The sequence below is a fragment of the Numida meleagris genome, chromosome 2 (genome assembly GCF_002078875.1).
Source record: "Numida meleagris isolate 19003 breed g44 Domestic line chromosome 2, NumMel1.0, whole genome shotgun sequence".
NCBI lineage: Eukaryota > Metazoa > Chordata > Aves > Galliformes > Numididae > Numida > Numida meleagris.
The window spans coordinates 95,078,615-95,096,943 of NC_034410.1; the positions used below are offsets into that span (position 1 = coordinate 95,078,615).

Sequence of the window (18,329 nt, forward strand, 5' to 3'; positions counted from 1 at the left end):
TGCATCAGAGGAACTCACACAAGTTTTATGAGGAGCCTCTGAAAAAAATCTAAGTAAATAGAAATTTGCACAGTACAAGCATTAGCAAGTAAAGATATCTTTTCTAAAATAATTCTTAACTAGATGGATTATGGGGCTGCTCAAAAGATACCTGATATATTAGGTATCAAAAGACATCAGATATATTAGTCTTAAACAGGAATTTCTGCTCAACACCAGTTAAATATAAAACAGACACTTGAAAACTTTAGAACTTCTATAATAACCCATAATTCACCATTTGTACTTGTTTCTTATTTTTTCCCAAAGAAGTTCACTCATGCCAACTAGGAATTATTCTGTCATTTAAGTTTTACAATGTTATTTATATAGTTCACCATTCTGATGGCTGAATGGATGTCTAAAGTGACAGCTCATTCTTTTACTTGTGGAAATTTAAAAATGAGCATTGGCAGGCATGAATTTATGGTGCTTTGTATTATTCCCATGCACGTTACCTCCTCCAAATTTTGTAATTTGTTGCTACCTACACTTACAGAAGTAACCAAAGCTCTGGATGACTGGAGATGCAATGACCGGAATTAATGTAAAACATGAGTAAGGTTAATTGTGATTTAATTAAATAAGATTAAATGATTCCAGGAAATTAACTGATGAATTAAAAGTGCTGTGTCACCGTTAGATCTGCATAAATTAATTTTATATAAGTTATTCCATGGGCTTCATTCATCTTTCCGGTATGTTTTATTTCCTTTTATTAACCATGTATTCCTTCAAATCTTCTCAGTTTAAGAAAAATTTTGTATTAAGTTACTTCATAGTTCACTCTGTTCACTTGTACTGTGATTTCTGGCTCAATACTTCTAATGTTCTGGTCTTAACCTGGTCTCATGAAAGCTTCTAGCATTGTCATGGTTTTATGATTTTTGGTTATTGGTATTCCACATCATAACATCATGTAGTGCACTGGGAGTTAAAGAGTTAATGCTCCAGTTCAGTGGATTGTGGATAGTTTCAGGTATCTGGTTCTCAGAAGAGAAGAAGATCTACACTTCCCAGAGGGCTGCTTGCTGTTCTGTTACTGTTACTCAGAGGGAAAGATAAAAATTGTTCACATATCACAAGACGTGCTTGTCTTGTCCCGTCTTCTCGTCCCGCAGCATCTCGCTCCCCACCTGTCTCACTGTCGGCATTAGAGTAAGGCCCCTTCATTTTTGGACACTCTCTCTCATTTTATTGTATTTATTAGCTTAAATTGTAATTATATTGTATTATATTGTGTTATTTTGCATTCTGATATCTTATTTAGTAAACTAGTTTGTTTCTCCTCAGATCGTTGCCGCTGTTTTGTTCTTAGGCCCATCTCCCTACCCTTTTTCCCTTTTCCCTTTCCCAGGGCATGGGTCTCCCGCCCCATTAGTCACGGAACCGGGCCGAACCTGCCCGTAAACTGTTGACAAGTGTGAACCTCTGAACTTACAAGCATCTTTTGGACCATACTGATTTACCCCTCAAGACCAACAGTTACCACTGTTCACTAACTTTCTTAGGAAAGAGAGCTAGCTTTCCATGTAATTATTTAAAAAGAGTAGGACCAGAACAGATTAATACAACCAACCAACCTGTCATAATAAATACCATAAAATACTCATCCTGTGATTTTTGCATCAAAATTGTTGAGTTGTTAATACCTCACTTTTAACAACTCAATTTCAGCATGTTCTTGCCACAATGTTTTCACAGCCACTTGATTTGTTACATTAAGACAATAGTGGCACCAGACATGAAAATGAACACTTCCACATGTCTAGTGAAGAATTTACATTATCAATTTACATTGATAGTATCTACGCTGTCTTTTTATTTACGTCTTCTTTCTTATTTCTAGCTCCAGAATGAAATATGTGCTCATCATAGGAAGAAGGGGCAGAGATTAATGTTACTTCGCAAAAAATAAATATCTTGATGAGTCAGCTAGGATCAATAGGCACTTGAATGTGCCAAGTACAGAACACAGACTCAATCATCTGGCTCAGCATATCACCTTGGGTACATTCACCCCTTGCAGTGTTCCACAGCACAGACATCTCTGATGTAGCCCTAAAACAAGCTTGCCCCAAGACTAGGAAACATAATTAGGCACTGACATCACTGTCAGTTCTAGCTGGTACAGTTAGCCCAAACACAACACCATATTTAGGAGGCTGGGTTACCTGCTAGGCTCAAGTCAATCCTTGTTATTCAGAGACAGTGGGCCTAGCCATGGGATCTTAGAATCATAGAATCACCAAGGTTGGAAAAGACCTGTAAGATCATCCAATCCAACCATCCACCTATCACCAATATTTCCCACTAAATCATATCCCTCAGGACAACATCTAAACGTTTCTTGAACACCTCCAGGGACGGTGACTCCACCTCTTCCCTGAGCAGCCCGTTCCAGCACCTGACTACTCTCTCAGAGAGGAATTATTTCCTAATGTCCAACCTGAATCTCCCCTGGTGCAACTCGAGGCCATTCCCTCTAGCCCAATTGCACCCTAGTCCAATTTAACTCCCTCCCGTTGCCTCCAGATTCACCAAGTGTGCTAACTGTCCTACTATATCAGAAAGAGTTTGCACTTGTAAAGAGCAGTCTGTTCTTATGTATTTGCTTGACTTGGAGACTAAATTAAGAGTACTGCCATAAGGCTAATGATCAGCAGGTGCCAGTCAGCTACAGAGCTTTTCAGCAAAAAAACCTGCAAACTACAAAATGTGCCCTCAAATCATCTGACTGCAGAGACCAAGGGAATTTTAGACCAGATGGGTACACGTACAGTGAGTAATCAAAGACAACAACCTTTATAAAAGTGATGTGTTTTAAAGAGTTTTAGTTGTTTTCATCCATATCTGATTTTCTTTTTTTCCCACAGAAGGAACACATTTTAAATTTTGACTGTTTCTGCAGTGCAGAGGAATGTGTTGCTGCAGGAAGCACAAGCAGTACTTATCACCAGCTGCTATGGAGGTCCATAGTTACTAAAGGGAAATATTCTCAGTGGACCCTTAATACTACTAGCCTGGAACAGGAGACAGGTGAAGGAGTAAAACTGGAAAGTTCCAGCAAAAAAAATGCATCATCTGCAGCATAAGCAATAAGAAAGAGAGGCAGAGAGTCACTGACAGCTTATCAGCCATAGAACTCATTCCCCTAACAAACTGAGAGTAAATTTGCCTTAGCAGACAAGTGGAAAGATTTTCAAGTGTACAAGAAAAATTATTTCCACAGTATAAAAATCCCTTCTTTTGGTTTTACAAATGTCACAAGTTTGGGTAGAATATTACAAGAAAAGTAAGGATCTCATTTCTATGCATTTGCACATTTCAAGAATAAGAAATGGCTTTTCCTATTATAGCTTCCATTTTTTTAAGGACAATTTTCTAGCTCCTTCAGAAAATGACAGGGAAGTTGACTCAAGCTTCAGTCCCATTCGTCTTTGCTTTGGTTTTGGTTTTGCTAAGGCACTTGCATAAGGAATAAGGCTTTTAGGCTATCATCATCCTCTCTATGTCCTTCAGCTATAGTTCATGTATGCTTTCTTCAGGAACCACTAAGCCCTACACTACAGGCCAAAATCAAAAGAAGGTGTATGTAGATGCTCATATCAGAGAACCAGAATTCCAATTACAAAATTATGCCACTTCAGAATCAATAGTTTATCCAGTTGAATTAAGTTGGTCTCTTCAATTCAGTGGTACTTCCCTTGTACTAGCATTATCTTGCCTTGCAAAGTCTCCCTGTCTGAAAAATGAAAGCAGATGCTCTATTGAAAGTAATGTCAAATTAAAACAGCGATGAGAATTGCTGTATACCCTCAAACACAGCTTTTAAAATATAGTTCCCCAATGGCCTGGCTTAATAGAAAATTGAGTCAGTCTAATAAAGCCTTACCTGACCTACCATCCAAGCCAGTAGCAATTAATATTAAACACTTAAGAAGTGAAATCCTACTGCCTATGGATATTTTCATTAATTAATAAACAACATCAGTTGATTTTGGTATCTTATCAGAAGTCAGTCGTAAGTAGTACCAACATTTCAGAGAACTTGGGTACATCAGGCTTACAAGCGAAGCACAAAGTGCTCTTAAACAATTTGAAAAATCCTCCACACACTTTCACATCCTGCAAGTCATTGTGTCGCACTCCCTCTCCTCAACCCATACTCTAGCAATGTATTTCTTTATTCAAGTTCCATTCATTCTAGTGATCACAACTGCAGCTTCAGAGTTTTTTATGTTGTGGAGAGGTTCAGGACCTTTTACTGCCACTCAGGCCATCAACCATAGCTCAGCAACCACGGAAAAAAAGGGAATACACTCAATTGTCTTTACTGAGATGATAACCTCAGCAGCAAACTGCTGTGATGTGAAAGCTTCCTCCTGAGCTGGGTGTCAGGGGAGAGAAGGGCGGGCCCAGGAGAGGTGATTTTTCCACTGCCTGCAGACATGAGGAAGAGGCAGGTGGGAGTAGAAGATGTCCTCCAGAGCAATGGCCACTACCGCAGCACAGAGCACAACACTTTTTCTCACTCTGCCACAGGACAAAACTAAGCTGAGGGTTATGATACCACCCCACATGACACTGCAGAGCCCTTTTTTGTGACTTGAAGCTCTGTTTAGACTGTGTGGTGACATCAGAGAAGTGCGACTGAACCCCAAAGTGGCCAGTTCAGTATTTTGTACCCCCACTTGCAAAAGCAACTCAACTCCAGCTCCCTGCTTCCACCCCGAACGTGATGGTATGCTTCTGTAAGCAGTCACACAGCAATGGTTTGAGATTTCATTCATTAGTGTTTGCAAAATACTTTGAGATTCTCAGAAGGGAGATGCTGCTGAATTCTAAATATCTGTTCAATTAGCTCTGTTCAGAAGTTATTTCACCCAGCCAAGCTGAAAGATCAAAAATATCATAGAATGGCAAGCCACAGAAGAAAACAAAGCAAAAATCAATTTGGAGATGGTTAACTACCTCCCCATTTCTCTATGAGGAGAGTTCACTACATCTCCACAACTATGTGGACTTGGGGCAGTGGTGGCCTGGGCCAAGCTCTGGGAGCTGCACCCCTGGGGCCTCTCTTCCCATGTGGATAAGCTGTAGAGGCATCTGTGTCACATCCCTATCCTCACAGCCCTGAGACACCATTCTGGGGCTGTGCCGGGCCCCGTACCTTGGAAATACTCAGCCCTTGCAGCCACAGCCAGCTGCTGCCTCTCACCCACCCACAGAGGCTTTGGGGATGATGGTGAGCAGTAGCTGCTATTCTTCACCTTATTTTAATCCAATCAGTCACTCAAGAGGCAAAATCAACAGGCTGCTCTTTCTCATGCTCCAGGTTCCGCCATCTATATCAACTTTCCTTCTCTATTATTAGCCATATTCTCATCAGTGAATGTTTTGTCACAGCACTAACAGCACTGATTCCTAGCCCTTGGTTGGCCATTATTAATTTAGTAAAGTTTTAAAGGAATTGTAATGCCAGGTGTCCAGTCTCCCCAGATCTTTGCTCCAGTTCTCTCCCGAGCATTAAACCTTTTTCATTATTCCATCCAGTTATTTATTACCCTCTTTATAAATTCAGAACAAATTTCTAACTGACATTTTCAGTAAAAGGTCATCTGAAATACACACAGTGTTGCTTGTATTGCCTGCCTTCCCTCCTAAAGGTCCGCTAGAGCTCATGTTCTACATGTCATCTATTTACTCGTTGCATTGTGCAATAGGCCTTTGATCCCCCGCTCATCTGCCTGCCAGCACTCCCTCCCACGAAGTAGCTCTGGGGTGTCTCTCCTCTCTTCCATTCCTTTCTAATTAAGCTGGACATGTTTTCAATAGCCTCCTCTCCAAATACAGAGGAGTATATTGCTTAAAATGCCATGGTCCAGTTCGGTTACTAATCACACATGACGGAAGCGCCAGGCGTGTGGCCAACAAAATCAAAGGGCTGAGTGAGGAGCTAGGAGCCTAAAGGCACCTGTCTCATGTTGAGTGTAAAATCCTTCCACCACCTGGGAATCCTTCCTTCCTGGAAGTAGAGTGTCTGTGCTTTACATGGATACATCGACAGGCTACAGACCGCAGATCTCATCTTAAAAATAAATTCAATCAAAATTCATCAGAAAGATACCTCTCCCCTTCACTGTGTGGGAATCAAATGTTGTTTCTGCATTAGAACAAGATAAGAATTTTCTTGATTTCATGGCCTCTGCTGCCATTTGGGTCCTTTATTAAAAACTAGCTAGCAACAATTTATGTACAGCCAGCACGAAAATATATGTTATACTTTGTCATACACATTGTATGAATATCCTGTACAAGACTGATCAAACCAGAGAACAAGTCATGACATGCCCAAGGAAGTGCCTAAAGAGGCATCGAGAAGGCCTGGCATCCCCGCCTCGGTGCTCTTTATTTAACAAAGGAAGCGTCCTTCAGACAGAATGGAAGAAGCTTTGGAGAAAATCACCATATCAACACGACAAGAAGAGTACCGAGACATCTTGGAAACAGCAGGATGTCGACTGACTGGCACAAGATAACACTTGAAATAACAAGTATCAGAATGTAATTAACAAATGTAAAGCTTTGGTAAGATTGTGAACCTGGAGTACCCACCAACGGAGAAACAGGAGGAGGTAGGCAAAGGGGGAAACAAGGTACAAAAGCTTTCATACTGTGTCCATAGGTGTGCTCCTGCTTGCAGGATGCCCGCCATTGCAATTGCAAATTAAATCTGCTTTTATCAGAGATACCGTCCTGATAAATTGTTTGGATATTTCCAACAACTGGAAGGACTGAGATTAACAGATTCTCCCAGAATATAACTGGAACTGCAAGCTATACACCAAATAGCAATTTTTCTTCACAAAGTTTTCCTTCAAAAAGTTACTCTCTGATTCAGATTCATTGGCTGTGCCAATGTCCCTTTTTGTAGCGAAAACCTGAATATTTAGCAGCTTCACTGTGAGATGAAACACCTGGACTTCGTTCAAGGACTTATCTCCTACTTCTTCATTTTTAATGCACTTCATGCAGGGACATGGACTGTGGTTGGAATGGCACTTCACATTCAAATGATTCTTCTCTTTCCTCTGTCATTTGTCAGGGATTTTTAAGCACCTGCATTACAAACTGTGATTACCAAGCAGAGCAGCAAACACAGGAGAGGCCAAAGGTTTAACCTACCTGTTCCAAGAGTTTTAGCTTCAATACTAGGTGACTTTACTGAGACCCCTCTGCTCAGACCACTGGATTCCAGTGTCCCCTTTTGGAGTTCTGACACAAAATGAGGGATGCAACCTCAGAACTTCCACCTGTGGATGGGACTGAATGTGTATTAACAGTAAAAGTGCCTGAACATGGTCTGTGCCATGGAGCCCACATTTATGTGGGCAAATGAACTGTACACCCTGGCAAAATGAAGGAGATAGCCTGGTCCTTAAAAATGAGCAAATCAAGCAGCAAGCCATTACAAGGCAGAAGTTTGAACCCAAACGCATGAACCCATACCTGCAAATCCAGCCATCACATACAAATAAATGTACTTTTTCAGACACTGATTTTCTACCAATGGTTAAAATATTGGTATTTTCCCAAGGAAGAAAGAAACAGAGAGCTACCACATCCTGAATTTCTGGAACGTATCTCAGCAATGAGAAAATGTCTTAGAGACTTCAGTGGAATGGGACCCTGTTATACCTACTGAGGATCTTGCACAGAGACTTTCAGTCCGGTTTCCAGTGCTTGCTGACTTTCTTCCTCTAAGATTGAAATTGGCACTAGTTCTACCAAGACATTCATTAGCACAGCCCTCACAGCAGAAAATGCAATTCATCCTCATCCTCTGTAAAGTGAGCTGTGAACAAAGATTAAAAACTCTTGCCCCCTCAAGCTGCACCACTTTTCTGCCACCATATAAGCAGAAAGCAGGAAATGTCTCTTTGCCATAGCCAGAGCTCTTTATGCCCTCTGGGGAAAACTTTTGGGAAATAGTTACTTTTGTTTTCAGTGATGCATCTCAGAGCTGAGGCCAGTGTCAGCAGTGCTGACAACTACGTTACATCAGATTTAAAATCAAGGTAAAGTACCCAAGTATTTCCTGCTACCCTTCAAAAGGAAAAATATCTTGGACTCATTCCATTAACTTCAACCAACACAAGGAGCCTGTGAAGCAGAAATAATAGTATGCTCACTACGAACCATATAGAAATTCAGGGATTTGGGTTCTTACTCAAACCCACACAAAGCTTTCCTCAAAACAATTCAGAGCAAAGCTATGATAAATGAAACCATAATTCAAAGATAGCAGGTAGTCCAAGGGTCACATTTTCAGGATGGGTGAAGTAGGCACTGATTTTCTGTGCAACACACAAACGCCAATGAAAAAGCCAGCTTGCAAGCAAGAACAATTACTGCCCTCCGAAAGTAACTATTTAACTATTTCCTGCCAAAAAATGGCAAACTGGAAAGAAAAAATAATCAATAATCCAATTTTTTTTGTATGCTTTTTTTTTTTTTTTTTTGCTGCTAGCTAAGGCATTCATGCAGCAGGTCATCAAAGCAGCTCAGTTGATGCCTTTGAAAATCATCTGGAACCAGCATACAAAGATTATAGGTCTAATTCTTTTCATACTTTAATCAGGGCAAAACCTGCCTAATTGAAAGGAGATGAGTAACAAATCCCCAACAGGAGGTAGCTGTGCAAATGACATTTGTACCAACCCATTCAAAGAAATGATGGATTTCCAGATGAAGTTTGCACCTGGACAGGAGGTCTCTGATCTTGACCCAGACCATGGCTGACCCTGTGGCTGGGCTTCTTCCCCACCAGAAGTGGGGCAGGTGGAAGCTGTGGAACTCAGATGAGTTCAGCTGGGACACAGCCAAGGCATGCACTTGAATCCAGAAACACAGAAGCACTCTTAAGTTCCATATTTTCTACAAGTTTTATACACTGACACAGGACTAAAGCTTCAGCCATTGAAAATTGTAAGCCTATTCGGAGAACAGAGCATGTGTGCCTATGAGCTCTTGCAGAGAGGTAATTCATTAGGGATCTTGCAGTTTTCTGAATTATGAAGCATGCTGTGCTAAATGAAAGTATATTCTTAAATACTGTTATGAAAAAAATAGAGGACAAAGCATTCAGCATCATCTGGCAGTTCAGAAGACTCTGGTTCACCTATATGTGAATTATCATATGATCATCTTGTCCCCTCCAAGTCCAAAGAATGTAGCAGATCTGGGAAAACAACATAATGACAACAAGATATTAAATACCAAGAGAAATTAAATAGGCTTGGCTAGAAAAGAAAGATTTTGTAAGTGAATATATGAGAGTAGGATGATGAATGGCATGGGGAAAGTAAATGGGGACCAGTTATTTATCTTCCTTACAACATAAGGACTTGGAGGAATTGAAAATTCCCAAACAGATGTTTTAAAAGAGAAAAACAAAACAAAACACTTTTCCACACAGCATATCTAAAGCATGAAATTTACTCTCACAAGATATTGCAGATGAGTATAAAAAGATCCAAAATTATGAGATACATTCATATAAGAAACACTTGCAGAGACCTACTAGTCACAAAGCTGTAAGTATAACCTGCTCAAGAAGTCTCTAAACTGTAGCTTGTTGGAAGGTGTGAGGGTATTCCACAGGATTATCATGTACATGTCCAGCCTTTGTATAATTCCCCAAAACAACTGCTTTTTGGTTTGATGGAGGCCCAGCTCAGTTGCATGTTCTCGGGGTTTTTAGACAAGCAACTAAAAAAGAAACTGCTCTACAGATAGTCTTAGGACCATAAGAAATTAAATTTCACCAAGTCTTTGGTATGACAGGCACTAGTAGAACTCTGTTCTGTCACAGTGATTCACCATATTTTTTTTTAAAAAAAACATATACATTTTTTTCCTTTGTCTTCAGATGGTTTATTCACACCTGGAGGAAATACTCAAGAGACAAGATGCAAATTGAAAAGCAGCGTAAAAAATAACTGAATGAGAGAGAACAGAAAGGTTAGGGATAAAAATAAATATTATACATGCTTACATACATTTCATTTCTTGATGTTGTTTTTTTTTTTTTTACTCTATATTTAGCAGTAAGGCCTCATACCCATGTAGGCATGTATGTAAGAACAGACACAATTCTCCTTTTCCATTCTGTACAAAGACCCAGCTAGATCCAAGATGCTCATAGCTCAGGCTGCTGGAAACAATAAGAATAGGAAAGGAGACAAGTATTTAATAGAATCATCAAGGTTGGAAAAGACCTCCAAGATCATCCAGTCCAACCGCCCACCTATCACCAATATTTCACACGAAACCATGTCCCTCCATACAACATCTAAATACTTTCTGAAAGCCTCTAGGGATGGTGACTCCACCACCTCTCTGGACCCTGGACAGTCCATTCCAGCGTTTGACCACTCTTTCAGAGAAGAAGTTCTTCCTAACATCCAACCTGAATCTCCCCTGACACAGCTTGAGGCCATTCCCTCTAGTCCTATCACTAGTTACATGGGAGAATGGCCTGACCTCCACCTCACCACAACCTCCCTTCAGGTAGTTGTAGAGAACAAAAAGCTCTCACCTGAGCCTCCTTTTCTCCAGACTAAATAGTCTTAGTTCCCTCAGCTGCTTCTCGTAAGGCTTGTGCTCCACCTGAAGAACACAGAATCATAGAATGGTTTAGGTTAGAAGGGTCCTTAAAGATTACTGAGTTCAAACTCCCCTGCTGTGGGCAGGGTTGCAATAACCTGGCAGAAATTTACATGTCAAGGTTTCAGATAACCTAGCAAAGAAACTTATACGTGCAATTAATTCTCTGTCTGCCTGACTCTCTGTCTGAGATCCCTATTTTCACATCCCAACTCCCACATTATTCATCCACCTCACCTGACTAGAAGGACACTGTGTGTGCAGACCAATGTGGCTGAAGACTGGGACTGTCCACTGCAAACCCTGTATGCAGCAGTGATCACCATGATCTGGTCTGTTCTTAAAGGTGACCAGCAGCATAAGAAGGATTTACTGAACGAGAGGCGGAGAATCCCAACCAAGGCTTTGGAGACAAAACAGAATCCTTTGAGGTTTTAGAGAGAGAGGGTTGGCTGTTTTCCCACTGATTCATAAATCAATTGTGCCTTCTTAAAGTTTCAATGTGCAGGAAATTCCTGTGGCTTCTGCGCTTCTTTTGCATAGGATTCCTGAAGAACATAACCAAAGTCTCCAGAAAGTCACTCACAGACTCAGATGTTTCTAAAAGGAAAAGCATAAGAAGCAGGAATGTGCAATCCAGGCCCAAAATGGAGGTGGACACTTGTTGAACAGATAGCACAGGTGGATGCATTACAGAGCTGAAAACAATCCTTACTCCCAGCCCAGAGACAGAGGCAGCAGCACTCAGAGCCCTTGTTTACAGACTTGTGCCCATTTGGGAAGCTGGGCTGGCCCAGGTTGCGATAACCTAAGCGGAAGGACCTCTTTACTCCACTCAGCTAAGACTGCATCATGTTACAGGAGATGTTAAAACTCTTGGAAAACTAATCTTTCCACATACCTTAGTATGGCCCTGGCTGAGATAAAAGATTCAGGTTTTCCTACTGCTGATGTAGGAACGTGAGGGGTATGTGATTATCCTGGCAATGCCATCTTTGGCAAAAGCCAGCCATCTGCTTCAGTCTACTGAAGCGAGAAAACATTAGAGCAACAGCAGCAGCATCTCAGCACAATCTGGAGACAGAGTCATTTGCGCACCATCACCCCCAACTCTGCAGTATTATGGAATGAAGAATCCAGTCTTCAGCTTCATGAGATGAAGTTCTGGTGCTGCTAGAAATGCTAGTGGGGTTTGTTTTGTTTTGTTTTGAATATTCTGCCAGCTCCTACAAAACTGCTTAAAATGCAGATGTAATTTCATCATCCTCTGTGAGTTTATAGAAGTTGAATCCATCTAAAACAGATTAGAGTTCAGAGTCATTCCTTACTGAAAAAAAATATTGACACATTAGTTGGAAGCAGTGTTGGTCACCAATGCAGCAGTGGGCAAAGAAAGTTGGTTTTGAAGCTCTGGAATAGAAATAATGTGATTTAAGCTGGCTTCTTTTCAATGACTGACACCAACCCTAAATGTCTAGCAGTATATGCAAGAGCAGTACCATTAGCTCTAGGGACACAGTGCAACAACTGCCTAGCAGCTAATTTTTTTGTGGCTGTCCTTTGACAGCAAATTTCATGCTTCAACTGTGTTTGTCTGTCCCAATCTGTCAGAACGCTTGGTGTTTTCCAAGAAGGGAAGGCATACTAAATGTTCCTTTAATTTCCTAGTTAAGCCGGAGAAAGAAATGGAGTAAAGTATGTTATGGGCTTACCTGTGTTTGATATGGATTCCTATAGCATAAACACTTTTTTTTCAGGGACTGTTCTAGTCTGTTCTTGAAAATGCTTTCATTTCCTCCTTAAGCTGACTTGGTTCTCATCTGTGAAGCTTACAATGGGGATGTGATCTTCACACCAGCAGAATATAGCTTTGAGTAAAACCACATATGTGAACCTGTAACTCGTTCAGAATTTTTTAGCAAGACATCTGTTTATACTGAGAATTGAAAGCCTAGAATATAATATTCCTTCTGTGAATAATCTACAAAGTGTAGATGAGTGATCAGTGTAGGACACATTAAAACAAATAACCAAAAATAGTGGGTTTTCCAACAATCCAGTTTAATAGTTTCTTCATATGTTTGTGTTTTTACATCAAATAAACTTCCAACACAAAAAAAAAAGTAATGTACAGTTCAAGAAAATACCCAAAGCCATTACAGTTTTGGCTTCCTATTGGTTGATTTACAGTTATGTACAAGACTGTTTTGTTTGCAGTAACCAGTGAAGAGTTAATGATTTATTTACAGTGTCAGCTGGTGCCTTTTGCTATGCAATTGAGCTGTTCCATTTTTGGTATTTACATTCATAGCAGCACGAGCCCATTCCCAAAACCCATTTACGAACAGGGCTAAGAAGTGGACTGAAACAAGGTAAGATTCTCACTACCAGCCACAAATGTACCTCTGAAATCCCATTTTTATATAAAACTGAAGGAAGAACCCAGCGCCAAATGCACTACTGTAGCCATTATATTGACAGTCAACATTTTAAGGTGTCTCCACTGAGAATAGTATTCCCGCTCTTCTCTGGGGGAGGTACGTGCAATCTGGAGGCACTATTTATTTAAAGCTGCAGCAGACAGAATGTATAACTCTGGTGGTAAAGAGATGCCCTACTTATCTTGCCAGAGACCTACAAAGCAAATTAAGATACAAAGCATGTCATTCTTTTAAATGTGTACGGAGAATATTTTACAGCTCTTACACATGAGTTAAGCTAGGAGGGGAAAAATGAACATTTCATCATAATACACAAGCTGTCTCACAGAATCACAAAATAGCTCAGGTGGAAGGGATCTGTGGAGGTCTTCTCTTCCAAATCATTCAGAGCAGGGCCAGCTTCAAGGTTAGAGTCAGCTTTAAGTGTAGAGCAGGTTGCTCAGAGCTGTATCAAGTTCTGAATATCTCCAAGGATGGACAGTATGCAAATGCTGGACACCTATTGCCTTGTTTGACCACCCTTATGGTAAAGAAAAATGCTCATAACACCTTACGAGAACTTTCCACCTTAGAAGGATAATCTAAGGTCCATTAAGTCAATTATAATCTTTCTGTTGACAACAACAGCATTAGAGCATCCCTAGACCAAGTATAACAAGCATTATTCTTTCAGCTTTTTGGAAGGAATGATTCATTTTTCTAAATTATTTTCTGACAGCTAGTCAGTAGGGTACCACTGCTTGAAATATTTACCTAGCTTGTATGTATCCACTGGCATCAGGAAATCAATCCCACAACTGCACTTCCTTAATCTGTGACAAATTCAATATTTTGCACATTATACAGCTGTTGTGGAACAGCACACTTATGGGAGCATGAGTAGGTGCAAACTGCTCACATAAAATGCATGAGGGTTTCATCTCAGAACCTTCTCAGCAAAGATAGAAACACTTTGTTTGGGGATCAAACGCTGGTACTCCGTATTATAGCTGCGCGTACCTGAGTTTGAGATCCCTGTTTTGCCAATGCCTGCTGTCTCTCCTGATTGTCAAACCTGTTTTGTTTCTCTCAGCTTGAAAAATGCAATCTGCAGCATAGCTTCCTCCAATAAGTGCTGCTCTTAGCTGAAATGCTTTTCTAGCTCCTATATAAAGGCAGCCACTCACCCGATCATTCCTTCCCAACAAAACATTACAGCATTAGCTAGAAGCCATGTGCCCTTTACTTCCCCAGTCCCAGGAATGAGGAAAACAAACTAAAATTAGCTCAGTCTTTGTATTCAGGCTTAAAGTCTCCCCGCAGACGCAGTTATAAGAACACATACAGTCAGAGATGACAACCTACTATGGACAACCCAGAAAATTTGTTGCAATGTTTTCTTCTTATATACCACACATTTTATGACAGTAACCGTCACAACCAGAATAGAAGACTGCTGATGCATGCATACATATTGACCTTAACTTTGTTGAGTGAGGTACATGAACCCCGATAATTGGAGCTACTTTTCTGATTTTATCCCTTTGGAAGAAAGCAGAAAAAAAAAATAATTCTAGGCATCAAAATGAGTTGCGCTGTATCTAGAGAGATAAAGATATAAAGAGAAACATGTATTGGGACACTGATGGGCTTATTTACATAGCAGGTCATGCTCGCCACATTTGGCAGAAAGGGAAATAATAACACCTTCCTTGTGCAGTCCTCATGTAAGATCCGGAGTCTTCAGTAGAGTAAATGAGATGCAAAATATTCTTTCTCCCCTCAGTGTAGATGCACAGAGTAGCTCCTACCATCAGTATGAGAGTGGTGCATGGAGGGAAAGAAAAGTCAAATCATATGAAAAAAAAAACAACAGTTTCTGATTGCCACAAAAATCTTGACAGCTGGCTAGAGAAAGATGTTCCATAGGCCTCTCAGCAGAACAACAAGGTGATGCAAGATGCTGTGTTTCAGTTCTCTTCCCTGGTTTTGTTTTCCTAATACTTGTTTGATAACCCACAGACCATTCTCGGACTATAGCAACAAATTATCTCTTTGAAAGTCTTCCTCATTTCCTGGCTACGAAAGGCATAGATCAAGGGATCAATCACTGAGTTGCACATAATGAGAATGAGGTACATGTTGAAGTGAGACATGAAGCAAACGCAGTAGAGGTTTTGAGGGCAGGAGATCATCAGGATGAGATGGAGGAAGAATGGAGCCCAGCAAACAATGAAGATGCCGAGAAGCATGGTCAGAGTGATGGCTCCCTTCATGCTGGTTCTTTGATGGACAGAGTTGTACCCAGGCAAAGCAGCTATTTTCTTCACGTGAGTACGAGCCAGGAGGAACATATGGATGTACAGTGAGACCATGAGGAACAGCATGGTAAAAAACATAGTAATGAGGCAAATTATAACATAAGTTGATTCATAATAAAGAATGAAGATAATGCCACAGCCTGTGCAAAAGGTCCAAATGCATGCAATGATAAGCCCTGATCTTTTCACTGTCATGATGTTGTGGTAACGCAGGGCATAGAAGATAGTGATATATCTGTCTACTGCTATCGCCAGCAAACTGCACATGGAAGCCACCACAGATATGCAGATCAATGAATCAAAGACATTGTCTATATGACGGATGAAGGCATCTTCCATAATTATGTGCCTATTGTTTATTAAGTATATTGTTATGGTCTCCCAAGCATTAGACACACTAACCAGCATGTCAGCCACTGCTAAACTGCAAACAAAAAAATACATGGGTGAATGCAAGTTCTTGTTCTTAACTATTGCACATATCACTAAGATATTTTCAAGGAGGCTTACAATGCCCAGGGTTAGGAACACCTCAGCTGCAATGACCACTTGCTCACATGGTGACGACTTGCTCTTGACAGTAGGCACAGTAAAGTTGCTGCCAAAGGCACTCAGGTTTAGTTCAGAAACATACAGTTGAGAGGATGTGTTCATGTCTGGAAGCAAACACTTTCTGTTCTCTCTGAGGGACTTGCCAAGGAGTGTGGTAAATGCATTTTCCAAAAGGCAAAAGACCCTGCCAAAAAAAATACACCATCACAAGAACAGGCAGAAGTTGACAAAACAAATATCAACCATTTCTATTTAATTTGGCTTGTACACATCCTGCCCCTTCCACACAATATTCCTCTCCTGATTCTAAATTAACTTCCACTTGGCTCAGAGTTTTTCTGCTTATCCGTACTGGGAAATTAAAACCACAAACTAATGAAGAGATTCATGCACTCTTCTTTTGTACATTAGTTTATCCTATTCGGTCTCCCAGAAGTGAGAAAAATGTCCTGGAAATTCTGCCGGACACAAATCAACAGTTTGCAGAGTTTCGGTTCTCAGAGCCCAGAAATGCAGGAGAAAAGCATTACACTGCGCAGAACCTCATCACTGGAATGCAATATACAGAAGTTGAAGTGTTGCCACAAATACGAATTGAACACTTTCAGTAAAAGATTCACATGCTTCCTGAACTTCGTACTTCTTAAGTTTGCACAATCTGTGTTATAAACAGTTTGTCTGTGCAATACTAACAAGCTCATTTTAAGAGCATAATATTAAACCACTAACCAAGGCAAATGCATACATTCCGGGATACAGTGAGGTTACAGAATCAGCAGGAGGGAATTCTGGCATAGCAGTAAGTTTTCTATTCCAGATAATGAGTATTTTTTTTCTTTTGGTAAGGAGAATATTCACAGCAAGCTGTAAGCCTACAGACTCTTACAGCTGATTGTCAATCACTTGTTGCAAGTAAAATTCAAAGCTCCTCGGGCAAAATCATTTCCAGTTTTTAAACATAACCTTTCATTTTCAATCAAGAATTCACTGTACCTATTTACCAGAGCTGCTCCTTCAGCTGCTCTTCCTCTTCATCTCCTTTCCTCCAGAGAGCACAAGTTTCAGCCTCTCCTCACCCGACATCTGGGGCTGGGGATTCCTTGGTGGGGACGGATGACATTATAGAGGAAAATGAAAGAGTAAATCCATAGAGTCAAGGCTGACCACGCATAAATTACTTACTGTGCAACTGCCCTTTTATAGTCTCCGAGCAATAATGACTTCAGTACTCAAACTGTGGCTCCTCCTCCCCTTTGCCCCTCTGAACTTCTCTTTTCACAGATCTAGTTAGCAAAGGCTTCGGTCTTTACCACCATCTAGTGGTCTTTGCCTGTCTTTCTTTTTATCGGGACTGATTCAGATCTAAAACTCATTATGAGCTTTTAAAATTCTTGCTTTCTGCAATATCTTTGGGGAAAATTACATTAAAGGGGAAAATGCACTAGGCATGCTCCTTTCTAAGCACATCTCATATGGGTTGGTTTTTCTGTTTTCTCTGCTTTCGCAAATACTCGCTATCAATAACTTCATGTTCCAGAAGAGGTAAGAGCAGAAAATCATTATTAAAGTGGGAGGCTTATCTTATCATTCTTAAAAACATTTGTCTTATATCCACAGTTATAGTTTTGCAAGAATAGGAAGCACACCATCACAAAACTCATAAGAGAACATACCATCAATCCTAACACACCACTAATAGAAGAGATAAGCAAAGCCTTTTGTGTGAAAAACAATAAAGAAGAAATAAATGATTGCATCCTGGCTCCCTTCCTGGAGTAGTGATTTCCATGCATATGAGGAGGAGTATACAGTGCACTGTGCTGGGAGCCAGAGATGGAAGTCTCTGTTTCTTCAAAGTGCCACCTTTCACAAATCAGAGTATTGGATCTTTTCTATGGTAGACAGTAACTCCAAATGCTTATTTTTAACCTACAGCATTTTTTTCTTAAAGAATCACCACCAGAAAGCATGAATGATAGGGCTGTATGATGTGCCATTTTCACTCTCTTGTTTGATAGATTTTATTGATAGAATACAGCTAAATCTGTGTTTCTGATTATTATACTCCACGGAAGCTTCGTATATTGTTACCGCAAGCTTCACTTCATAAACCCTCAAAGACCTGAGCCACTGTATGAAAGGTTCTTATGTATGAATAGTCCCTGCACCAGAGGAGATAGTGAAAAATGTTACAATTCATTTGCGTAAAAAGGCTCCTCTGGCACTACGCAGTTACAGTCTGGAGGTGAACTTTGCATACCCCTTCTCCCTGCTAAAGGAGAAAAAAATTTAAATTACCACAAAATAGAGGCAGAAAACTATGCTC

General features: G+C 40.4%; 1 protein-coding gene across 4 annotated transcripts; it reads right to left on the minus strand.

Moving 5' to 3' along the window:
• MC5R (melanocortin 5 receptor) lies at nt 10,117–17,207 on the minus strand. 4 transcript variants are annotated; one of them, XM_021388136.1, is made up of 4 exons: nt 16,997–17,207; nt 15,962–16,187; nt 10,643–10,713; nt 10,117–10,258 (listed from the first exon to the last, which is right to left on the minus strand). In XM_021388136.1, the coding sequence occupies exons 2-4, from the start codon at nt 16,103–16,105 to the stop codon at nt 10,135–10,137; spliced, it is 339 nt and encodes a 112-aa protein (XP_021243811.1). In that variant the 5' UTR covers nt 16,106–16,187; nt 16,997–17,207; the 3' UTR covers nt 10,117–10,134. The 4 variants fall into 4 exon arrangements, with proteins under 4 accessions (XP_021243811.1, XP_021243812.1, XP_021243810.1 ...); XM_021388137.1 differs by having other exon boundaries at nt 10,118–10,255; XM_021388135.1 differs by lacking the exons at nt 10,117–10,258; nt 10,643–10,713 and having other exon boundaries at nt 12,748–16,187; nt 17,005–17,203.